General features: G+C 37.1%; 1 protein-coding gene across 1 annotated transcript in view; it reads right to left on the bottom strand.

Annotated features, from left to right (window-relative positions):
* Positions 1–25,643, bottom strand: part of LOC150099204 (uncharacterized) — a 72,007-nt gene that overhangs the window by 5,377 nt on the left and 40,987 nt on the right. The window contains exon 3 of the mRNA XM_090404279.1: positions 15,281–15,324. Coding sequence (XP_090260405.1) covers positions 15,281–15,324 — 44 coding nt within the window. The remainder of the gene's footprint in view (positions 1–15,280; positions 15,325–25,643) is intronic.

Raw genomic sequence — 25,643 nt, 5'->3', positions numbered from 1 at the left:
GGGGAAAGGGTGGAGTAGGAGTGATTTTATGTGTGCTAGGAATAATTCCGCTAGTTGTCCGCTGATGCTTTGGCCCATAGGGAGTCTGAAGATTTGAATATACATTTTGTTGTTGAACTTGAAGAAGTTTGCCGAGATTATTAGTTTTATTAAGTTAATAATGTCATTGGGCGTTAGTTTAGTACGAGAGTGTAGGGTGTGGTCTTACGTGAGTAGTGTGTGTATGATGTCTAAAGTTTTGGGGACGTCCATGTTGGTGTATAAAGAGGCTGCATCCAATGAAGTGAGGATGTCTTCTTGGGATATGGTTAGTTCTTTTTTTTTTTTAAAAGGTCATACGTGTTTTTTATCATGAAGTTAGACATTGTAATTAATGATTTGAGAAGTTTCGCTACGAATTTTGATAAAAGTGCTGTGGTGGTGTTTTTGTAGGAAACTATTGGCCTCATCTTTGTGGATTTTTATTTGTCTGAACATACAAGGGATGCGTGTGGTGTGGTGAGTTGTGTTTTTCATTGTGGTTTTGTCTATTTTGTTTTAATTTTTTAGGGTGTGTATGGTACTGTTGATTTGTTTAATGAGGTCGGGGGTGGGGTCAATTTGTATTTTTTGGTAGGTGTGTTGGTCATTTAAGATAGCTGTTATATTGCTGTGGTAAACGGTTTGGTTTGTGATGACTACTGTATCCCCTTTATCAGCTTTATTGATCATAATGTCTGGGTTCCTTTTTAGGGATAATAGGGCTTTTTGTAAGTTGGGGTGATGTTTGGTTTTATTATTATTTTAGTATTGATGATATTGTTAATTTTGTGGAATATTGTTTCTTTGTTAGGGTCATTCTCTAATTTCGCTTGGATTTTGATAATGATGTCTCTGTTTTGTATGTATTTTTGGGATACGCCAAAGTTTAGTCCTTTGCTCAGGATGGTGATTTTGTCGGGTGTGAGGTTGTAATGCGATTGATGATGGAATTGTTTTTCGTGGGTTTTAAAGTGGTAATATCCGAAGGGTCGGAAGCAGTGCGACTGCTGTATTGGGTGTTTGTTAGTGCGTACCATTTCTTTGCGTGTTGAGCTTCTATTAATAGCGTGTAGTCGTTGATGCGAGATTGGGTATCATCCCAAAAGACTGCCCATTCGTTTGGGGTCAGCAACATTTTCAATCTGTTTTTTGTTTTGTGAATGTATGAATATGCTTGTTGCTTCTTTTTAAATCTGTTTTTTTATGGGTTGTTTTATGAGAGCACGGGATGCCTGGTAGCAAATTTTTTTTGTTTCCGCGAATTGCGTTATTGCCACGTACTGCCACGAATTTTGGTGTGATGTTGTGATCGAGGCATTTTTTGAGGCAAGTTATGTGTATTTTTTGTGTGCTATATATTAGGATGGTTTTTCGGTATGTACCTTTTGTAAAGTTTATGCACTCATTGAATGTGTGACGTGCAACCATGACATATGCTCGTGTTGGTATGTGCGTTAAGTGAATGCTATTTTTAAAGGTGTTTTTGTGATCGAGGAGGGTGGGGGGTGGTAAGACGGTTATGAGTAGAGAGCCAATGATAGGGGTTGTATGGTTATAATATTATTTCTGGGAAAACTCCCATGTTACTCCTCTTAACAAACTATTATATTTACAGTAATTTTGTCTGCTTCTGTTTAGGAGTGCCCCTGTTTAAATGTCATTGGCTTTTTACTCATGGATTCTTCGGGCATTGTAGATGTATATTTACCAATAAATATATTAAGCATAAAGGAAGAGAAATTTACACATATCTTTTTCTGGGTGTTGTGGGTTTTCTTCTTTCTGCGATGCACAAACTACTGCAGTTAGGGTGTTTTGGAAGGAAGTGCGTGGGGGGGGGTTAGGCAACGTGGGAGAATTAAAATAGAAAATGGAAAAAACCCAGTTTTTTTTTTTTATAATATATATATATATATATACACACACACATATATGTTATATTATTAGGGATGGGCAGATTTTTTTACATAGGGTAGGAAAGGGTGAAAAGGGTTGAAAACAGCAACTGATTTTTAGAGGGGGGTTGTGGGAAAAGGGGGTTGATGAGGTGCGTCCGTTTTGACTATGCTTGGTCGTCGTCTGAACATATGGAAGAAGCTCATGCCCTTGAACAAAAACATACTCCGCAGATCGACAAGGCCATCATAGTAGACAGACAAGACAATGAAACAATGCTTAGAATATCGGAAACAATAGCGATAAAATGGGACGCGAACTCTATCAACATCCACAGGCCCTACATAATCTCCGAGGTTTGGAAGCTTCATAAAATAAAATTGAGGTCACAACCCTGACCAATAGGCGATAACACAAACACTTCAAAAGCAGAAGCACCTAACCGACCTGACATAGCATCCACTTCCTTCATGTGTTCAGACGATGACCAAGCATAGTTGAAACGGTCAGCACCCTGTAAATCCCCTTTTCCAACAACCCACTCCCGTTTAAAAATCAGTTGCTGTTTTCAACCCCTTTCACCCTTTCCCACCCTATATAAAAAAACACTCTGCCCATCCCTAATAATATAACATATATGCATATATATATATATATATATACAGGGTGTTCGGGATAAATTTGACATATTTATAATTAATTATATTTTTCCGTAAGTTACATGTATTAGCACACACTTCTCTTCATTTAAAAGGTTGGACCCTTCTTCATTCATATACAAGATGTCAGAAAGGATGGATAGCTGGAACCCACCTGAATCATGGAAGAGAATAACTTGTATCATGATGATTCGTGCCGGCCATCAAAATAATGGTTCTTTTCCGATGAGAAAAACTTTTGCCAGGATCAAAAACACAACACGCAGAATAACAGATGGCTTGCATACAGTACAAAGGACATTCCTCATGTAATGCAGACTAAATTTACCCAAACTGTGATGGTTTTCGGATGTGTATCCTCTGAAGGCAATGTGATGCCTCCGCATTTTTTCCAAGAGGGCCTCAGGTTGACTTCAGATGGCTACGTGGAGTTGCTAAACACTGTAGTCAAGCCCTGGATAACAAGGGTAGCCAATGGTAGGCCGTATGTATGGCAGCAGGATTCGGCCCCTTGCCACACCTCTGGGAAAAGTCAAAAATGGTTGTCTGAAAATTTCTACGACTTCACCAGTCCAAATGTTTGGCCTCCAAACTCCCCAGACCTTAACCCCATGGATTATTTTGTATGGGGCACAGTTGAAAAAGACACCAATCGCACTTCCAGTAATACAAAAGCCCAGTTAATGGATAAAATTAAAACAGTTTTTGCGGCCCTTCCCAGGGAGACTGTAGCATCAGCTTGTTCGAGGTTCCGAAGCAGGATTGAAGCTGTGATCGATGCTAATGGTGGTTATTTTGAGTAAATCTTGTTGATAGTATTGTAATTAACTCTGCCTGTAATGTTTTTTGTCAATTCATTAAATTTAATAGATACAAAGAAGATTTTCTTTTTCCTTACGAAACTGTCAAATTTATCCCGAACACCCTGTATATATATATATATATATATCATACAAAAAAAATGGGTTTTTTTCCATTTTCTATTTTAATTCTCCCACACTGCCAAACCCTCCCTCCCTCACACACACACATTTCGTTCCAAAACACTCTAATTGCAGTAGTTTGCGCATCGCAGAAAGAAGAAAAGCCACAACACCCAGAAAAAGGTATGTGTAAATTTCTCTTCCTTTATGCTACATATATTTATTGGTAAATATACATCTACAATGCCCTAGAATCTGTGAGTAAAAAGCCAATTACATTTAAACAGGGGCACTCCTAAACAGAAGCAGGCAAAATAGCCATAAATATAATAGTTTCTTATTACTATTTCTTATCAGTCCATCTATGATATATCTCTTAGTTTACAAAAAAAAATGTACATAAAAAGATGGGATACACTTACGGAGGCTGTTTGTCACAACACTTTCCAAAAGTCCTGCATCAAAGTCTCATTGTTTTTCTTTCATCTCAGGCCTTAGGTTTCCGTTTGGATAGTCTTGTTTCGGGGGCGCTTCATCAGAATATTTGGCAGGTCTTAGACTGCAATGTTCCCGGTACTCAAAAGTTCAGGCAAGTGTTTTCAGCACACAGGCTGGAAGATCACTCTGGCTTTTGGTTTCGGTTGAATTCCCACAGCACTAGGACATCTGACTGGCAACTGGCATCAGCTATTCTCCCAATCTTTCCTCTGGCATGGATTTGGTGTAAAATCAGATCCTCTGGGTCCGACTGCTTCTGGTTCTCCGCTGACTGCCTCTGAAACTTCTCTGAAACTAGCGGATCTCTTTGGTAGTAACTTTGAAGGTGTTCATATGCAGAGCTCTCAAACCACTTTCTCACACACTTCATCGTAAACAATTTTCTTGTGCTCTTATATATAGCTATTATACAAAGTTTCCGATGGCAAAGCATTGCCTTTGTTTTTGACATTCTAGAAACTTTAGTTAAAACAGTAAATACAATCAATTCCCATAGGTTTATTTGCATTAATTTTTAACATAAAAATACATACAGAAAAATCAAGGTTATTTTTGTAACAGTTCTCATGAGACTTGACCTCTGTAAACATCGATGTAAAGCGCTTTGGTATTTCTAAGCTACATCGGGTTTTACAGAGGCAAGGAATAAGAAAAGTCTCATTGATTATGTTATTATTGATAGTGATGTTTTCTCTCTCGTGCAGGACACTAGAGTGTACAGAGGATTTAAATTGGAAGTGATCATTTATTCTTCAGCAGGATAAAAATGAATTTCATATTGAAAAGAAAACATATAAGAAAGTTTTAAAGTGAATAAAAGTTGAGCAGCTCTCAGATGTGAACTGTAGAATAAAATATAGAAAGATTATTGAAGAAAAAACAAAAGAGTTTTTGAGAACAGGAACCAACCCTCAGAGATTCAGTGGCAAGCCCTCAAGAAAATATTGATTGATTCAGCCAGAGAGGCATGTGGTGAGGTTGTCTGCAAGGATAGAAAAATCAGAACTCTATAGTGGACACAGAAAGTGAATGAAAAGAGTATATCGAAAGTTTCTGGTGAATAAGTCAGTGTTTGCTCTTAGAGAATACAGAGACAAATGTAAGAAAGCTAAACAGTGTGTAATACTAGTTAAACAAAAGTCATGGGAGGACTTTGGTAAGAGCATAAAAAATAAATATCAAGAAGTTGGTAAGATATTCTGGAGGTTGTTGAAGAAGCTTAGAAATGGAGGAAAGAGTGCTGTAAAAGGAGTTAGAGATGATAAAGGTGACATGAAAATGGAAGAAAATGATATCCTTTTAGTATGGAGTAATTACTTCGAAAAATTTCTAAATGAAACAAGCAGTTATAGCACAGTGGTAAAAAACACTCAACAGGCATACAGTCAGGAATACATATCCATACTTGAAGTAGAAAAAGCAATCAAAGGCTTGAAACGTGGAAAGGCAGCAGGAGTAGATAATATTCCACCAGAAATGCTGAAGTATGGTGAATAAAAGTCTTGCGGTGGCTTCACTGCATAGTTCAGAAGGCCTGGACAGAGGGACAAATTCCAGATGATTGGAGTAGAGCTCTCATAGTACCTATATATAAAAAGGGAAATAAAACTGAATGTGACAATTACAGAGGTATTTCTCTACTGGGTGTTCCTGTTAAGATATATAAAAGTATACTTGAGAAATGAGTTGAGAAGGATTGTCGAAGGGAAAATTGGTGAACAAGAAGCTGGATTCATGCCAAATAGAGGCTGTCAGGATCAGATTCTCACTTTATGACAGATAGTTGAAAAATCATGGGAATATAACAAAGATCTGTATTTAAGTTTTAAAGATCTGGAAAAGGCATATGACAAGGTGACAAGAGAGAAACTATTCGAAACGCGACGGTTATATGGTATCAATGGGACATTTTATCAAGCAATACTTATTCTTTATTTGAGTTGTAAGCCAGCAGTTAGAACTGAAGGAAGTACAGGAAGATGGTTTTATGTTAAACTTGGTGTCAGACAAGGATGTACATTATCCCCTCTGTTATTTATTAATTATGTGGATCACATTATGAAGGAAAGTGGTATTAAACCTGATATCAAAATTGGAGATGTTAATCTCAGCACTTTACTTCATGCAGATGATGTTATACATCTAAATAAATCCAGTATAAATTTAGATTCCCTGACTAAATTGAATAACTGTGGTAATAGATTTAGTATGAAAATCAGAAATAACAAGACAAAGATAATGAAAATAGGGAGAAGCATTGAAAATATCAACTGCATTGAAAATGGAGAACCTATATAACAAGTAAAACATTTCAGCTTCTTAAGCACGATTTTTAGTGAAAATGGCACATTGAATATGGAAATAGACAACAGAATCAACAAAGCTGGTATGGTAGGAAATCAAATGAATAAATTCATATGGAATAAGAGAAATTAGTCGGAACACTAAATTAGCTGTATACAAGACAGTTTTAACTTATAGATCTGAGAGCTGGGTAAGAAGTAAAACACTTAACCAAAGACTAGAGACCACAGATATGAGAGTCCTGAGAAAGATTAGTGCCATGAACAGATGGCATCAATGGCAATATCATATTAAAAAGAGGATACTAGGAAAGAACTTGACGTTGTCAGCATTCAGGAATGCATTAGCAGAGCTAATCTCAGGTGGTATGGTTACTTAAACAGAATCGGCAAGGAAAGATTAGCAAAACAAGTGTTCTCTGCCAGGTTGGCAGGAAAACGACTTAGAGAAAGACCAAGATATAGGTGGATTCAGGGCCGGTGTTACCATTTAGATAAACTAGGCAACCGCCTAGGGGCAAGCCATGAAGGGGTGCAAAACTGCAAGCTATGCTTTATTCATACTTTACTAAAATATCAAAATTAAATAGTGATATATGATTTAGGTATCGATTCCTTATCCCTCATGCATCACACTATTTTACTATTTAACTCTTGGTTAAACAGTAAAATAGTGTGATGAAATAGTAAAATTGTTCCTAACATAAATGATTTGAACTTACTGCTATTTAAAATTCAGTTAAGATAAATATTTTAAAACATTAACATTTTAAAATATTAAATTTCGGTATTTTATAATTTTTTTTTTTTGTAAATGAAGTATAACAGAGAATTTTCAAATTAATTAAAAATTTTTATATTTAAAATTTCATTTTAAAAAATATCCAAGTTGTTAAATAAGGTGCGCACTTGTACACTTTGCCTAGGGTGCAAAATAACCTGGCACTGACAGTGGGTAGATTGATACAGTTAAAAGTGCCTTAGAAGACAGAAGTATAAGATCTGATAATGTTGGAGAGTTCACAGGTAACAGACTGATTTGGAGGAAAATTGTAGATAGGAAGTTAGTAATGATGCACTTTTTCATGTAGTACTATCATATCCTGTACACCCCTTGAGGGTATATATATATCAGGAATTTGATGATGATGATGAACTGGTTTCCAAATCATTACCAGCTCCCTCCTAGCATAAAATCATAACACACAAAGTCTATTGAAAGTGCTGAGACTGACTTTGCTTCTCTGGTAAATTATGCTGCCTTGACATATATGTGACAGCTATAACTTCTGCAGAATGTTTATGTGTTGTTTTATTTGGTTTAGATATTTGGACATCTGTGCGGTAAGCCGAGTGGCTATGTGCTTCGCAACCATATGCCTGGGAAAGGAGTGCCCTTTGTTCGATTCCCGTCGCCTCCATGAGGAACTTAAGGATCTTTCTCAGACATCGCCAAGTTAGCCAGTCTTGGGCCTGGAGACCGCAGACATAAGACCTTATCCTTGGGATGGGTACGGCTTAGAAGAGCTAAATAGCTCCATAACAGGCCACGGCCTAATACATGAAAGGAAAAAGATCTTTGGATAGTTAAGAAGCATGGTGTTATTACATATTTCCATATTTCATTTCTTCAATTAGATGCATATTTGATTTTTTTTTTTTTTTTTGGTACAAAAATTGTGAAGATAACAAATGAGATATGTCAATCAACAAGCCTCCGCAGTTCTGCTGATATTCATAATACCCTTTGGTTGGAGAGAACAGAGTTCAAATCCTGTCTAGTAAGGCTTTCAACTTAAAGTGAGTTAGCTGGTCTCATATAGAGTTGGCAGAGATTTTCCCTCTAGGAAACTCAAATTTTTCATCCCATAAAACCGACAAACTGGGCCAAAAAACATACATAATCCTCTACTATAAGAGGTAATCATGTTTCAAAGAAGCAATGTTACTTGGCCATGAAAGGCCAGTAAGTTTAACATAAAAAAGGAAGATGAGATATATGAATTAATAAAAATATCATTTGGTGACAATGCAATGAACTAGGAATGAGCTATGAGTGCTCATGCAATTTTAAACATGAAAATCTCCATTAACCATGATGCATTATTAGTACATCTTTCTGAGAAACTGACTGAAATTTGTAATGATAGATGATTGACTATCCATTAAATATCTGATGAGACATTTCTTACAGTACAGAGCAGAAAACTTTAATTGAAGCCTTTGTAGATGAGACAAGTGTCTTCCACCATCTCTATTTTTTCTGCTAAGTAGCAAAAAAAGTGCATTCGTTGAAAGCAAACTCCATGCCAATGCTCCAAAACATTTTTGCCACACAGAGGATCCCACTTATGTGACACTCTTACATATTATGCATTAAACATAACTAATTTGTTTTTCTTTGGCATAAAAAGATGATTTACTAGCAAGAGCTAACAATTAAAAAAAAAATGTGATCAGGGAACTTTCAGCAATACCAAACTGGAAAAAAACATACATTCAGGCTGAGCTTATTTTAAATGTAGCCGGCCTGGTTGGCCAAGTGGTTTCAACCTCCAGCCAAAAGGCTGGAGGTTGAAATCCCACCATGGGCATGGATGTTTTTGGTTTGTGAAAATATTATTGGTGGTGGTTGGTGGTAGATAACATTGGTGTCGATAATGAAGGTAGTTGGGTTGGTGGGTGGAAGAGTTGTAGAGTAGGTGCCCTCCCTCGATGAGTCTTGGAGGTGTCAAATAATGATGAATATATCATCCTACCAACATCTGCAACATCTGTTTTTGCAATGCAGGTGATGCTATCAAAATTAAATGCTTGTGGCATCAATGGATGAGCCTTTTAATAAGTTACACTTAACATATAAACACATTTAATTAAATAACATGTAAACATACTTAGATTATTAAATGAAATTATTAGATGACATCGCCTTGATTGAAGAAGATGCAGCAAGGCTGGAAAGGACACTGCAAACACTATACACAGAAGGAAAAAGATATGGACTAAATGTCAATTTTGAAAAAACTAAAACGATGATATTTGGACAGCAGGAGTTACTGAACAAACTTACCATTGAAGGATTTCAACTGGAAAATATGGAACACTTCACATATCTTGGATGCCACATGATGCATGACTTGGACCCAAAAAAAAAGAGGTAAAAATTAGAATAGCCACAGCAACAGTCTATCTTAAAAGCCATGGACAAAATATGGAAGAGCTGAGCTATAAAGATGCATACTAAACTGCATATTGTGAAAACCTGCATTTTCAGCAGCATGCTCTATGGATGTGAGGCCTGGGTACTTGTGAGAGAATATGAAAGGAGGATATTAGCATTCGAGAAGAAGTACTATAGAAAGATCTTGAGGATAAGCTGGATCCAGAAAGTGAACAATGAGGAAATCTATAGATGAATACAACCAAAAGAAAACCTGATACAGAAAATAATCAAAAGGAAACTACATCTATTTGGCCATACATGCAGAATGAACGATGAGAGAAAATTAAAAATGTTGCTGTTTGGAATGATTGAAGGAAAGAACAAAAGAGGAAGACCAAACAGAGAATGGGGCGATGACATCGTCAAATGGTGCTGAAACTCTATACACAAACTGAGTCATCTTGCACAAAACAGAATGCAGTGGAAGAATCTTATCAAGATGGCATCAAACACCTATGGGCGTTGAACCCATGGTTGTTGTTGATTGATTGAAATGAAATATATTAAAATCAAATTATTAGCATTAGATTAATGCTAATAATCACATTATTAGCATTATATTAATGCTAACAATGTGATTTTAATATATTCCATATTTTATTAAGTAGATACAGCAATTAGGTGCAATCAGATAACAAGAGCTAACTGAGCGAGAGAAAGAGAGAGAGAGAGAGACACGGGCATAAAATAGCAATATGGAACTTAACGTACTACTAGTTCAAATGATTAAACCGTCTTGCCACATAATATGGCAAGATATAACATAATATGATTTATCACAAATGTCACAAACTGAAATTTTTCATTAATGTGTACTTATATGAGTTTTGAGACTTGTACACATTTTCTTCTTACAAAATAGAAAGCAATGTATTCTCTAATAAACCTCGAATAAGGGAAAAACATACTAAGTTTGTGTAAGAATTCCAGAATAATGGATTGTGAATATGATTTCAACACACATAGCTACTTTAAAAAAATATGCACGTCAGTTCACAACCAAGAAATTTGTAGCACAGGTCTAACATCAACTTGCAATTCCTTGAAACTATAACAGTGCATCAACAGCAGCTTAACATCTATGTAATTAGAGCTCCACCTGACTGCCATCTTCTATTTCACACCTGTCATTCTCTCAATTCCCTATACCAGTCAACTGAAGAGATTAAAAAGGAGGACTTAGGGACAGTTCACGAGCACATAGAATGCAGGTCAATTGGAACTAGGTGCATGTGTGCATGTATGTGCCTAAGTGCGTGCGTGTCTCTCTCTCTCTCTCTTTGGATTAACAGGGATTCTATACTTTTTCTTTGAGTGCCATCTCCTATCAGAGGTCGGCGACCATCTTGGCAAATTTTGAGTGATTCTCAGCCACTCTGAGCAGTCTCTCAGAGTTCATGCCAGTCCAGTGTCTGATGTCTGCCAGCCAAGATTTTCTTCATCTTCCTTGTCCCCTTCTTCCCTTTTATAATCAATTAAAGTATCTTATATTTTTCATTACGAAGTAGATAACCAAGATATGCAGTTTTCCTTCTTTTTTATGGTATCTAAAAGGTTCACACGATTTCCCCCATTTGTTCCAGTACTTCCTGATTGGACGTTTTTGCTGTCTATGGGATTTTTAACATTCATCTGTATAACCACATCTCAAAGGGCTTCAAGTCTTTTTATTGATGTTGTCTTCAAGGTCAAGGAAATTTATTATTATTATTATTTCGGGCGACACCAGGAGTCCTTAGACTCATCGAGGGAGGCCCTAAACATCATGTCCACACAACTATGCGATTACATTCTCACAGTATCTATCATACCTTGCCCTGAACTCGTTCACCGTCATAGCACCCACAACAGACTCTAGCAGCTTATTCCACTCATTTACCACTCTAAAAGTAAAGAACCCAGCTCTAACACCCCTGCTAACCACACAATTGCCCAGCTTCCATAGGTGTCCCCTAGTTCTCCCACTACCAGTCCTGATCTCAAAAATATCCTCTGAATTAATCCTATAGAATCCCTTTAGCAATTTCAATGTCTCAATCATATCTCCCCTTTTCTGCCTATCAACTAGTTTCTGCAACCCACAAATCCTCAACCTGTTCTCATATGGTTCATTCCATAGACCTGTTATCATCTTAGTCACTCGCCTCTGGATCCTCTCCACCTCCTCCCCATCAAGAAGGAACCGAGGTGACCAAATCTGGGCACAGTAGTCGAGATGAGGTCTTATCAAGACTTGGTACAGAGGTACAATAACTTGCTTGTCTCTGCTCGTCAAGGTATTTTTCAACAACCAAGTGAGTTGATGAGCTGATTTAGCTACTTTTGCAATGTGCCCCCTAAACTTCATCTCCCTATCCACCAACACTCCCAAGTCCCTGGCCTCATCAATCTCTTGGAGTACAGTTCCACCAATGTGGTATGCTGCTGCTAATCTTTTCACCCCAAAATGCATAACCTTACATTTTGTCACATTAAATTGACATCCATTCTCCTTAGCCCAGAACTCAAATCTATCTAAGTCATCCTGAAAGACTTTGACATCTTCTGCATTCACTATTGCCCTACCCAACTTTGCATCATCAGCGAACAAATGAATTGTTCCACTTAGATCCTTCCCTATATCGTTAATGAACAGATTAAACAGCAGTGGTCCAAGAACAGAACCCTGCGGCACACCACTAGTCACAGGCCGTCTTTTGGACTCTACTCCTGAATAAACTACTCTTTGATATCTCTCCATCAACCAAATTTAATAATCGAAAGTTCATGAAGCAATTTAAATATAAATAAATAATAAATTACAAATTATAAAATATATAAAAGTATCAGATGGCTTACAAATAGGTTCAAGGAATATTAAAAGCTTGTATGGAGTTGGAGCATTTGAAGAAATGATACATGAGCTAAACAGATATAAAATGGATAGTAACAATACAAGAGACACAATGGACAGGTGAAGGAAATTTAAAGAAAGAAAATCTTTTGCTACTCTATGGTGGAAGTAATGCTGATAAACATGAATTTAGAACAGGCTTCATCATTAGGAAAAAAATTGTGGCCATCTCTGATTGAATTTGAGGCCTTTAATAAAAGATTAAGCAAGCTAAGAGTAAATGCAAAATGGTTCAAGGTAACCTTTATTAATGCATACGCACCTACAGAAACTGCAGAAGAGTCACTAAAAGATATATTCTATGAAAAACTGGAATTAATTCATGAAAAAATTCTTCCCTGGCAGGATACAATAATTTTATCATGTGATTTGAATGCAAAAATTGGAAAAGAAGAAATTGATTAAAAAAAAAAAAAACTATTGCCATCCTGGTTGGCTGAGTGGTTAGCGTATCTGCTCTCCAGCCAAAAGGCTGCGGGTTTGAATCCCGCCGTGGTCATGGATGTTTGTGATTGTCTGTGAAAATACTTGTGATGGTGGTCAGCAGTAGATGGCATTGGTGTAGATTATAAAGGCAGTTGCGGTTGGTGGAGACGGAGAGCTGTAAAGTAGGTGCCCTCCCTCGATGAGTCTTTGGACTCCCTGGAGGTGTTATGTAATAATAATAATATTGGAAACGAAAGCCTTCACAAAGAGACAAATATTAATGGAGAAAGACCACTTAATTTGGCCACATCCAAAAATTTAATAATAAGCAGCACTATGTTTATGAGGAAGAATATACACAAACCAATATGGAAATATCCTGATGGTCATACATTCAATCAAATAGACCATATCATAATAAATAAAAGACTTAGAAATTGCAATCAGAATATACAGAACTTCAGGTGAGATAAGTGTGATAGTGACCATTTTCTAGTTGGCGCAATACTTAAGATTATTAATATTATTATTATCAACACTCGACCTCCATGGAGCCAGAGACTCAAATTGCTGAAAGAGGAGAGCCGAGATCTAGTTGCTGAGAGAGCAGAGGCAAAGCACTGTTACCGAAGAGAGTCAGAGAAAAATTGGGAGAACATCTGATGCCAAGTGGTGGTTGGATGTCCTAGTGCTGCGGGAAGTCAAAGGAAGCCAAAAGCCGCAGAATGATCTTCAAGCCTGAATGCTGAAACTTCTTGCCTGAACTTTTGAGCACCGGGAAGATTGCAGTCCAAGACCCGCCAAATATTCTGACGAAGAGCCCCCTGAAACAAGACTCTCCGGAAGGAAACCTAAGGCCTGTGATGATAGAAAAACCATAGTGACTTTGATGAAGGACCCATGGAAGGTGTCATGATGACAAAGAGCCTCTGGTGTCCAATCTCTAATGTACATTCTATTCGTAATCTAGGAGATATGTCATAGATGGACTGATAAGAAATAGTAATAAGAAATATCTATAAGAGTCCTCTGATTCGTTGTTAACTGGAATATAAATTGTAAGATAACTTGCCATAAATAGCTAATCTCTAGAGTCCTCTGAAGTGTTGTTAACTGGAATATTAATTGTAAGATAACTTGCCATAGCCAGCTAAACCCATTATGAGTAAATTAATCTTGGCAATTTATTATTTCAAGCAGAAAAGTAACAGAGTAATTATATATATTGTATAGTCATTTAAATTTGAAAAGGGAAAGTTGTTTCTATATACCAAAGGCATAAAGGATAGGCAGTGAAGAGTAACCTCCCTATTGCTTATTCATTGTACTTTATTTTAAATCTAAATAAATGTGTTTTAATTATATATCAATAGAGTGCCGCCTGATTGTTTATTTTATAATACACTGTTCCTAAAAAAAATATTGGACTTGTGAGCAGGAAACCAAACGAGATAGCCGAAGCGTATAAAGTGCAAATAGACCATGACCGTTTGCGTAAAGTTTTACTGAAGGAATTTGTGTTAGAGAAAGTGAGAGAGAAATCAACCGGCCGTATTACTGAGTTTTATGCCAATTAAGATATTAGTGGCACAGTCTAAAAAAATAAATATTCTATTATCCTTCGGTATAAGACTCGTAGTGCGAAAGGTAGATAAACATATTACGCAATAGAATAAGCAAGAAAGGTTACGAGAGAGAAAGCGCGCATTGCTAATTAGAATAACGGTATTACAAAGGTGCAGTAATCAAGCAGGCATATTAATAGCAAGTAATAGCATCACACATATTACACTTCCTTTAGTAAACCCACGACAGCTGTAGAGTACAGCTTGTTTGTCTACCCATTTCTGTATGTTAGGTCTTACCAACTTCTCTAAAATCTTCACTACCACACCAGAAATACTGATAGGTTGGTAGTTAGACACATCAGTTTTTGCACTACCCTTGTACAATGGAACTATCATACAATCCTTCCATTCCTGTAGTATCATTCTGGAGCTAAGACTCAATTAATGGCTACATCATTGCAAGGTAGAAGAAAGCAAGAATCCACCATCTTATTTTCCAAACACTACATAACATGGAAGTTGAACTAAAGGACCATCAATTTAAGAAAATCATCTCTTCTAAGAATTGGAGAGCTGTCCCCAGCAGAAGAGATCACCAGGATCTCTCAGGCCATCAACCAGCAAAATAGGTACTTGGAATCTGAAATTCATGAAGCAAAGTGGAAACCTAGACATCTTAAAGATGGTCAGATAGCGAAGATTTCAGAATGATCTATTTAGGTTCCCCAAATGACATAGCAGATGTTGGATTCCTGGCTAGTGATGTAAAGTCATTAGCCTCTATATACAGTAGCCAAGTCATGAAATTACTTTGATGCACACAAAATTTGTTTGCTTATGCTTGGATAAAGGATGAAACCAAGAATATACTTTCTTGGCATTTGAATTTTTGCTAGGCGTAAATGAAATTACACCTAGATTAGAAATCAGTTTTTAAATTTATTTAATTATCAATTTAATTCTGAAATCTCACCAGTAATTTTTATTACTTGAAATTAAAAGACCAAAGAAAGTTTATTTGTGAAGCTCTTTACTACTATTAATGAAAATAAAAACATCAAACTCAGCTTGTACTTATGTTACAAATAAATGAATGCACTTACCAGTGTTCAAATCCTTGCAAAATGAAAAAACTTCATAATTTTTGCTTGGCACTAGTAGACAGTTGCTCTTCTCTCTAATAGAAAAGTTGTCACCAAACTACCATATGTGTATCAATCAAGTAACTGATTTAACTGGAAGGGATGTCAGCAAGTACCTTATCAACGAAAAATACAATTATCAGAGATCACAATTACAAAAACAAATACCATAGATTCAAATAATTCCATTCAAAATTATGATATTATAATAAGATCAATAATAATTTAGCATATGAATGTGTGTAATATGCCTGAGCGAGTACAAAAGACAACAAATCAGAATGGGATAGTTAGTATAAGGCATCAAAATAGGGATGAGACAAATGGGCTTCTGCAATTCATGTATACTAATGCCAGAAGTATTAGGAACAGGAAGGAAGAATTTTTGGCCTTGGTTGGCACTTCCAGGCCACAGGTTATTGGCATTAGTGAAACATGGCTGACAGAAGATGATATAGCTAGTGGGATTGAATGTGAGGGGTATGGTGTATTCAGGAGTGACAGGGAGAATAAAATGGTGGGAGGGGTGTTATTGATGATAGCTGATGAGCTACAGCCAAGGAGAATGGAAGTTGAACTGTAGGATAGAGAAAAGAGCACATTCGAGACTATTTGGTGTGAGATTGAAACTAGCCGAACAAAATATACAGTTGGGTGCTGCTATAGATCAGGTGATTGAATAGATGGTGGAGATAGTATGCATAAACAAATAGAAGAAATGAGTGGAAGGAGAATAATTATTATGGGATATTTCAAGTATGGTAACATTGATTGGAAGGAAGAGAGGACACATGGGAGGAAGGAATTGGATTTTATGCGGTTATTAAGGGATAACTATCTGCGACAGCATGTAATGGAAAATACTAGGGATCAGAGAGTGCTTGACCTAGTAATTGCATCTGAGAATTCCGTTGTAACAAATATGACCACGTTGCCACCAACTGGTGAGAGCGATCACAGGGTCTTGACTTGGGAGGTGGCTAAAGGTGTGGAATTTACAATTAAGACAGGGTACATGTGGAATTATTGGGTTGGTAAGTATGACAAGCTTAGGAGTTTGATTGGTTATTTTACATGCCATGGCATGTAAAACTGCAAGGGCTAGATGTTGATAGTGCATGGGAGGCAGTTAAAAAGTGTTTGCATGAGGTATACCTAGAGTATACCTCATGCAAACTGTATACCTAGAGTCCGAATAATAAATCAAGCAGGGATTAAATGGATGAATAACACCATTAAGCTTGAGCTGAAAAAAAAAAAGAAACAACTATGAAGGGAATTTAAGGAGAAAGGTGACCGGCAGGCACATGAGCAGTATAAAGCGCAGGCCAGAAGGGCAACGTGTGTGGAAAAAACAAAAACAAAAAAGGATTACGAAAGAACATTAGCCATGCATGCTAAAGAGAATACCAAACATTTTTTTCGATATGTTGCAAGTAAAAGAAAAAATGTATATAGCAGAAGAATGCCGATGGTAGGGAGGTAACCAAATCAGTTGATATAGTTGAATTACTGAGCGAGCACTTTGCAAGAGTATATCATCCAGGTGGTGACACTGCAGCAATGAATGAACCGATAGATTTTACGGGAATTGTGGTGAATGAAGTGGAGGTCAATAGTCTATTACAAAACCTCAATGTCAATACATCTGTGGGATTGGATGGTATACCAGTTTGTGTTGTACGTGAAGCGGCTAAAGAATTGTCAGTGCCCTTGACCATTTTGTTTAATTTGAGTCTAGGGTCTGAGTTAGTCCCGAGGGGGTGGAAAGAGGGAAAAATAGTTACACTGCATAAAGGAGGTCCCAAGACTTCTCTTGTAAATCACTGACCGATTAGCATATCAGGAATCATTGTCAAGGTCTTGGAGAAATTAGTCAAGAGAAAAATACAGGATTGGATAGATGAAAATGGGATACTGTATGGGGGACAACATGGTTTTGTGAAGGGTAGATCACGCCTCAGTAACTTGCTCACGTTTTATAATACAGTGACGGCTGAACTGGATAAGGGTTTACAGTGATTCTACTGTACCTTGCTAAGGCCTTTGACAGGATACCACATGGAATTCTAATCAATAAACTGTAGCATATGGGGATGGATATATTCCCATATGAGATCAATGGTGAGATGGATAGGAGGGTGGCTGATGGAGAGATATCAGAGAGTGGTTTATTCAGGAGTAGAGTCCAAAAGACGGCCTGTGACTAGTGGTGTGCTGCAGGGTTCTGTTCTTGGACCACTACTTTTCAATTTGTTCATTAAAGATATAGGAAAGGATGTGAGAGGAAGTGTTCACTTGTTTGCTGATGATGCAAAGTTGGGTAGAGCAATAGTGAGTGCACAGGATGTCAAAATTTTGCAAGATGATTTGGATAGTTTGGAGGACTGGGCTAAGGAAAATGGATGTCAATTTAATGTGGCAAAGTGTAAGGTTATGCATTTTGGGGTGAAAAGATTAGCAGCAGTATATCACATTTGTGGAACCGTACTCCAGGAGATTGATGAGGCCAGGGATTTGGGAGTGTTGGTGGATAGGGAGTTGAAGTTTAAGGGGCACATCACAAAAGTGGCTAAATCAGGTCATCAAATCACTTGGTTGCTGAAAAATACCTTAACAAGCAGAGAAAAACAAGTTATTGTTCCTCTGTATCGAGCCTTGATAAGACCCATCTAGACTACTGTGCCCAGATATGGGTGCAAGGGTTTATTCTTGATGGGGAGGACGTGGAGAGGATCCAGAGACGAGTGACCAAGATGATAGTAGGTCTATGGAATGAACCTTATGAGAACAGGTTGAAGATCTGTGGGTTGCAGAAATTGGTATAGGCAGAAAAGGGGTGATATGATTGAGACATTCAAATTACTGAAGGGTTTCTATAAGATTAATTCAGAAGATATTTTTGAGAATAGGACTGGTGGTGGGAGGACTAGTGGTGAAAAGCTGGGCAAGAATGTGGTTAGCAAGGGTGTTAGAGCTAGGTTTTTTACTCAGAGAGTGGTGAATGAGTGGAATAAGCTGCCAGAGTCTGTTGTGGGTGCCATGGCTGTGAATGAGTTCAAGGCAAGGTATGATAGATACTGTGTGAATGTAGAATTGTTGTTCTTGATATGATGTTAGGGCCTCCTTGATGAATCTGTCGACTCCTTGGAGTTGCCTGTAATAATAATAATAAATAAAAGAAACTAAATGAACAAAATAGTAAATGTTTCTCATAAAATTAGATGAAAAACAAAACACACCAAACTATTGAATGTATACTAAAAACCAGCAATAATGATTAATTAGAATAAACAGAAGGGGAAAAAGGTCTACAAACCCAAATACTGTAACTGTCAGAAAACCATGACAAAACCAGCTGGACAAACACATCAATACCAGAAAGTATGAAAGAAATATTTTGGATATTTGATTATTTTGATTTTTCTTGTTGGACAATAAACCCAAGTTTTTGGGAGAACTTTGCCATCTCTGTATGAGACTGGCTAACTCACTTTCAGTTGAAAAGTCCCTGAAAGAGGTTCTTCAGGTCCTACACAGGATTTGAATCCAGGTCTTTCTAACTAAAGGGCATCATCAAAACTGAACTACAGATGCTCATGAAAGAAATAAAGAACCCAGTGTGAGAATTTCTGCAATACCATCAGCATCAGATGCTAAAAGAACAAATTTAAACACATTAAAAATTACACCAACCATAAGCTAACACAAAATTAATCCTAAACCATAGACTCTGATGCTCAATAATGATTATGTCTTTTAGCAGTTTTCTCCACAGTTTCTTCTATTATCTGAAAAAATTCTGGAAACTTTCTTGATATGCACTTGCCACATTGAATTGTAATGTTATGCAATCCAGTTCATTTTTTAAAGAGTTCAAATCAGCCAGAACTACCATCAGAAACTTTTATTGCATATTCATCATCATCATCTTTCAATGAGGAAAGTAGAGTTAAAGCTTTAATTTTAATGTATAGGTACTTAGGGAATTCTTTTTCTGTTAGCATTCTATCTGAATTGATAAAAGTCATTCTATTTCATAGGGCTTACATAGCCCTTAGAAATCAAATTTATCATTTGTGTTTATCACTTGTTTCAAAATATTGTGCACTGTTGCCTCATTTAATCAAGTGCAATTTTTGCTTTTTTTTTATTACTACACTCATATCTCTTATTTATTGCAAGTTTTTTCTCTAAAGTGATAACTTTTCACTTCTTTTTTTTATCTTTGGCACTTGCTATTCACCCTTCCTTTCATCCAGTTGTTGAATGATAACTTTTTAATGTAAAAATGTTTATATAAGGAGTAGACAATTAGTCAATGCACTTATTTAACAATGGCTTGAAATGCTTACTATGCTCACATTACGTATGACCATTCACTCTGTTGCCATGGTAAATGGAACTGAGACTGCTCATGAAGTCACAGAAATTGAATGCATCATTTGAAATTATAACGAAACTCTTAGCAAAAACACTGTTAAGTGAATTTTTAACTTATGTTAAATCAAAAAGCATGTAAAGTGAGGGTTTCCTGTACTAATGTACTATTGGTTTTACAACCTTTCATGGATGGGAGTCAAAAATACGTGACATGCAGGTTCAGTATATATATTATCTTACAATTTCAAACTACACTAATCAAACCTGTCTCGATAATACTTGATAATGCACTAGCAAGTAGAAAGATACTTAGCTCTCTAATATACTTTCTTTCTCTTTCTTAATCCTCCTCTTCTACTTTTTATAGTGTTGAGGTAAATATTCTTGCAATCTCAACCATACTTGAGGATAAGGTGGTTAGTCCAATGCCTCCCAGTGTGTCCCATGTCTGTAGATGCGCGTGTTCACAGGGCTGGTTTGCCTGTTCTGGGAAATGAAAAATCTGAGTTTCCAGGTGAAAAAACTTCATATCTCCATATGAGACCAGCTAACTCACTTTTTGTTGAAAGAGAATGGATAAAGGTTCCTCACAACACTGATGGGAATCAAACCCAGGTCATTCTGATGAAAGAGCTTCAGTCAATACTGACTGTGCTACGGAGACTCTCTAATATACAATATAGAAAATAATTTAAATAACAACAATAAACTTATGGTGCTTCATTTAGTCCAATACCATCTTCCACTGCATTTATTTATTTTTTTAAAGATGTTTAATGAGGAGAGGCAAAAATTTGCTTCCCAGTGATGAAGTACTTTTATCAGAAAGAATACATGAGGAGGAAGGTATTTAAAAATCTTTTATCTTGTAGTTTTCAAGGAGAGCAGTTATATACAGGGTGTTCGGGATAAATTTGACATATTTATAATTAATTATATTTTTCCGTAAGTTACGTGTATTAACACACACTTCTCTTCATTTAAAAGTTTGGACCCTTCTTCATTCATATACACGATGTCAGAAAGGATGGATAGCTGGAACCCACCTGAATCATGGAAGAGAATAACTTGTATCATGATGATTCGTGCCCGCCATCAAAATAAGGATATTATGACTGCTGCCCAATGCTCCCTGAATACAGTAAAAACAATCAGGCATGAACTAGAGACTTGCAATGGTGACTACGAGGATGTAGCAAGAAGAAAGATCCCTAGCAGACGATCTGATTGCGTTCGTACAGCAGAATTCCTCGCAAATCTGCAGGAACAGGTGTTGAAGAACCCTGGCATTGGAATTCGGGCTTTGTTCGTGGAGTTGCTAACTGTAGTCAAGCCCTGGATAACAAGGGTAGCCAATGGTAGGCCGTATGTATGGCAGCAGGATTCGGCCCCTTGCCACACCTCTGGGAAAAGTCAAAAATGGTTGTCTGAAAATTTCTACGACTTCACCAGTCCAAATGTTTGGCCTCCAAACTCCCCAGACCTTAACCCCATGGATTATTTTGTATGGGGCGCAGTTGAAAAAGACACCAATCGCACTTCCAGTAATACAAAAGCCCAGTTAATGGATAAAATTAAAACAGTTTTTGCGGCCCTTCCCAGGGAGACTGTAGCATCAGCTTGTTCGAGGTTCCGAAGCAGAATTGAAGCTGTGATCGATGCTAATGGTGGTTATTTTGAGTAAATCTTGTTGATAGTATTGTAATTAACTCTGCCTGTAATGTTTTTTTGTCAATTCATTAAATTTAATAGATACAAAGAAGATTTTCTTTTTCCTTACGAAACTGTCAAATTTATCCCGAACACCCTGTATATAATGAATTATTGACTCGGTTAAAATACATATTGCTATTTGTGTTTTAAATTCGAAACTAGTTGTGTTTTACTATTAAACCCCCTTTTACCTAACTCTCGGTTTAAGTCATTCAACTCTTTTCACAATATATATATATATATATATATATATATATATAAAGAAATGTTGAAACAGTTTAAGTTAATTAAGAATTCTGCATCCAAGTTTTTGCACATTTCCCAAATTTTTCCTAAACATTTCACTGAGGTATTTTCAAAAAACATTATTGCCAACTTCTGCCTCACTTAATATTAAATTATAAAAATGATTAACAGATAAAAGTAAAATACATTATGAAAAATCAGTATGTGCTAATAAAAAAAAAATAAATAAATAAAAAAGGACAGTTTTCAGAACTGAGCAAGAAATAATACAAATGAGTAAAATATTTCTGGTGATAAAAACTATCACAAGCTATCATTAATTTCAAATTATTCAGTCCTAAAGAATTTGGGAATATAATGTCTGAAGAGCTAAATGGAAATTTCCCATTTTGATATTGGGTTTAATGTAATTTTCTATCATAACATAATACATACACACACTATGAATAACCTAGGCAATAGCATGCACCCTTGTCTCACAAATGATGTTACAACAAATGATCATCCTATATCTTCTTCAATTCTGACTTCAAAGCTATCAAAACTATAGGATCGTTTTGATAGCTTTTCTCTCAGCAACTTAATTTATGCCTTTACATCGCCGAAGTGAAGCCTATTGGCTCTTTATATTTAAGTTAATTTATGCCTTTTCCAGATGTACAAAACAAACATCTGTATTAAATTAAACTTGCCAAGAAATTATATTCTTGTTTAATACTTCATCTAAGTGTAAAGAATCAAAGTTTGCTTACACTTGCACAAAGTGTAAGCAAACAAAGTATCATCACGATTAGGCTACTTACACACCTGTTTCGACCTTTATTGAGGTGGAATCAGACTCAGAAGAGATACCAAGGTTATGCATAATTGACAGTATTATGCATATCCAAAACGATGCGTGATTTGCATTATGGAATACTAAGGCAATTAATGCGAAGTAATTAACCTCTATTTCCATCACTTGTTTCGAAAAAAAAATTGATATCATTGGTGTCCTTGAGAGTTTCTTCACACGTTGAAACAGAACGTTTACTTAATATCTCCTTTTATTTACTATTCACTTACCAATCTAAGGATCCACCTTACTAAGATTTATTTTTGAATCCTCTATTAATTTATTTCGTCTGTTAAGTTTGCAAAAACTTCTTAAAACAAAGTTCTCTGGTCTTCATTCTCACACTTCCATTCTCTTCCCCATCTCTCATTCTTGTTTTCTCTCCGTTATCCAGGTATACCAAACGCTCTCTGTCAGCTGTCAATCGTCCATCAGTCTCTCAGTGAGCATGCGCACCTGTTCTATTAAGCGGCAAGCAAGAAGTTACTAATGGCTATTACGTTATCGTTAGCGAAAAAAGTGAATGTCTTTATACGATGATCGACAGATATCACAGTACAATTAACAGCTGTGAATTATAATAAAGAACCACTGAAATTATTACAGCTATTAGATATCTGATAAGTACATTAATTTAAAATACCTGACACTTCTTTAAAAATATTAATTTCTAATCGAGCACATCGAAGTGATGATCATACATGGTTCCGAAACCAAAATTAATAAAATACACTAATATTAAATAAACTAAGGCCTCTGTAGCTCAGTGGAAGAGGCGCTTGCGTCATCTGCGCTTGGTCGATCGAAATTAGACTTAGGTTCAAGTCCAATCGTCGAGTACCGACTGGAGGAACTTTTCTAAGCCTGTTTTCGACCCGATTCCCGAATTAGTCGATCTCTGGCACGGGCAAGTGGGTTTTTCCTCCCGGAAACTCAAGAAAATCGACCCACATTATTTCAGACAGTAACCTATCCTGTTAGGGTTAGGTACCAACGGATGGCAGCACTTGTTTGCCAGCCTCTTCATTGGTGGCTGCCTATAATTAGTGATAGACATGGGCCAGCTATCTCTGATAGTCTACCGGTAGAGACTGAACTGTCCACTCAGTCTCCAAACGCTAGATAGAGTATAAACGCCTCGCCTACTCCCCATAAGGGAATAAAGGGCGTTAGCTGATAGCTGAACTCATTTAGGTTGAGAGTTTTTGACTTTGACGAGAACGGACGCATTTTAGATTGATCCTGATTAGATTGCATATAAGGTTTTTCAGGAATCTCACAATTCACTGGCTCTGATACAGTTTGATTCCTACTGTCTCCCCCTCTGCATGAAACATGCAAGAGGTCTGATGGCTAGCAGGCCCCACCTGCTATGAGGACCAGTGGTGAATTTATGGTATTATAGGGAGGTAGAATCCCAATCTGTAGCCAAGTAGATTCTTGATGCTCTTTTTCCCTATTTCAGGGCAGTTATCTATAAAATTTTGTTGCTGTAGACACCTGTGTCTATGGGATTTACTAGTGGTCCCTCAAAAGTCCACAGAATAATCTGTAACCTGCTCAGGACACCTGAGCAATCTCAATGCTTTCTCTATCTGAGCCTTTATACATTTTTCACCTATTGTTGTCATGGCAAAACCTCTGAACGCGGCCATATTTGAGGAATTCCTCAGATTGAGAAAGCTGCTGAGTGATAACTGGCCAGGGAAAGCTTTTTGATACATCCCCCCCCCACTCAGCAGTCACAGAAGACCAAATGGATGTTTTAAGTGGTGAACACACCACTCAGATGATTAAACTTTGTACACTCCCAAAATTTAGAAGAAGATACATCCCAAGACAGCATCTATCCAACCTTGGAAACAAATACAGAATTCCAAAGAGTGAAGAAGAAGAGGAAAATCTCCACCAACACCGAAGAACCTGAAACATCAGGGATGGAGGCACCGAATGTACCTAAAGAAAAGGTACCACTTATCTTAAGGGATAAAGATAAAGGGATTCCTGTCTCATCATCCCTCAGAAAACAAAACATCACATTCTCATGGGCCAAATATTCTGATGAAGGAGTTAAAATTCAACCTGCTTCAGTCATGGATTATAGACAAATGACCAGATTCGGTCATTTTTCTATAATGGGACAGCCAAAGGTATCACTCCTGAAGAAGTGATCACTGACCTCACAAGACAGGGCCTGTCCCTGGTTAAAGTCAGCAGGAAGCTCAGGTCGGATAAAAGACCAATGCCTTTGGTACTGGTGGAAATCAGCGATATACAAAAGCAGATCTATGAACTGACAGTAGTATGCAGACTCAAAATATCACCTCAGCCATTTAGGAAAAGAGCATCTGCAGGAGAGTGTCATAGATGCCAAAAGTTTGGGCAAGCCCAAATATTATGTAAGGCAGCCTTCAGGTGCTTGAAGTGTGGCGAGAGACACCAGACCATCACATGCACTAAGCCACACTCAACCTCAGCCTGCTGTGCAAACTGCAGAGGACCTCACCCTGCCAACTACATGGGATGCCTTTCCAATCCAAAAAATCGGGGATCAACAAAAGTCAATCTTGCTCCTCCATGTAATAACGTTTTAAACAACCAAGCAGGTCGTCCCCCAGTCCGAAACACCTCACTTTCAGCCGCACAGGAAGGAATAACTATGACCAAAACATATGACGAGGCTGCAAGAACTAAGCCTCCTACATTTCTCGAGCTAGAAAGCTCCAACATAACATCAGTTTTAACCGCCTCGCTTGCCACCATGCTGCAGGAATTCAGCAAGACATGTCCCTTACCATCTTCTGAAAGGGATTCCTGCAAGACACTCAAACCATTATAACAGCCATCTGTCATGAGTACAAAATTTAAACCAAAAACTCTTAAGATAATGGCCTGGAATGCAAATGGATTCATG

The sequence above is a fragment of the Typopeltis vanoorti genome, chromosome 14, assembly GCF_054136105.1.
Source record: "Typopeltis vanoorti isolate ZY-2024b chromosome 14, IOZ_Tvanoo_1.0, whole genome shotgun sequence".
NCBI classification, from domain to species: Eukaryota; Metazoa; Arthropoda; class Arachnida; order Uropygi; family Thelyphonidae; genus Typopeltis; species Typopeltis vanoorti.
This window is presented reverse-complemented; position numbering and strand designations above follow the sequence as displayed.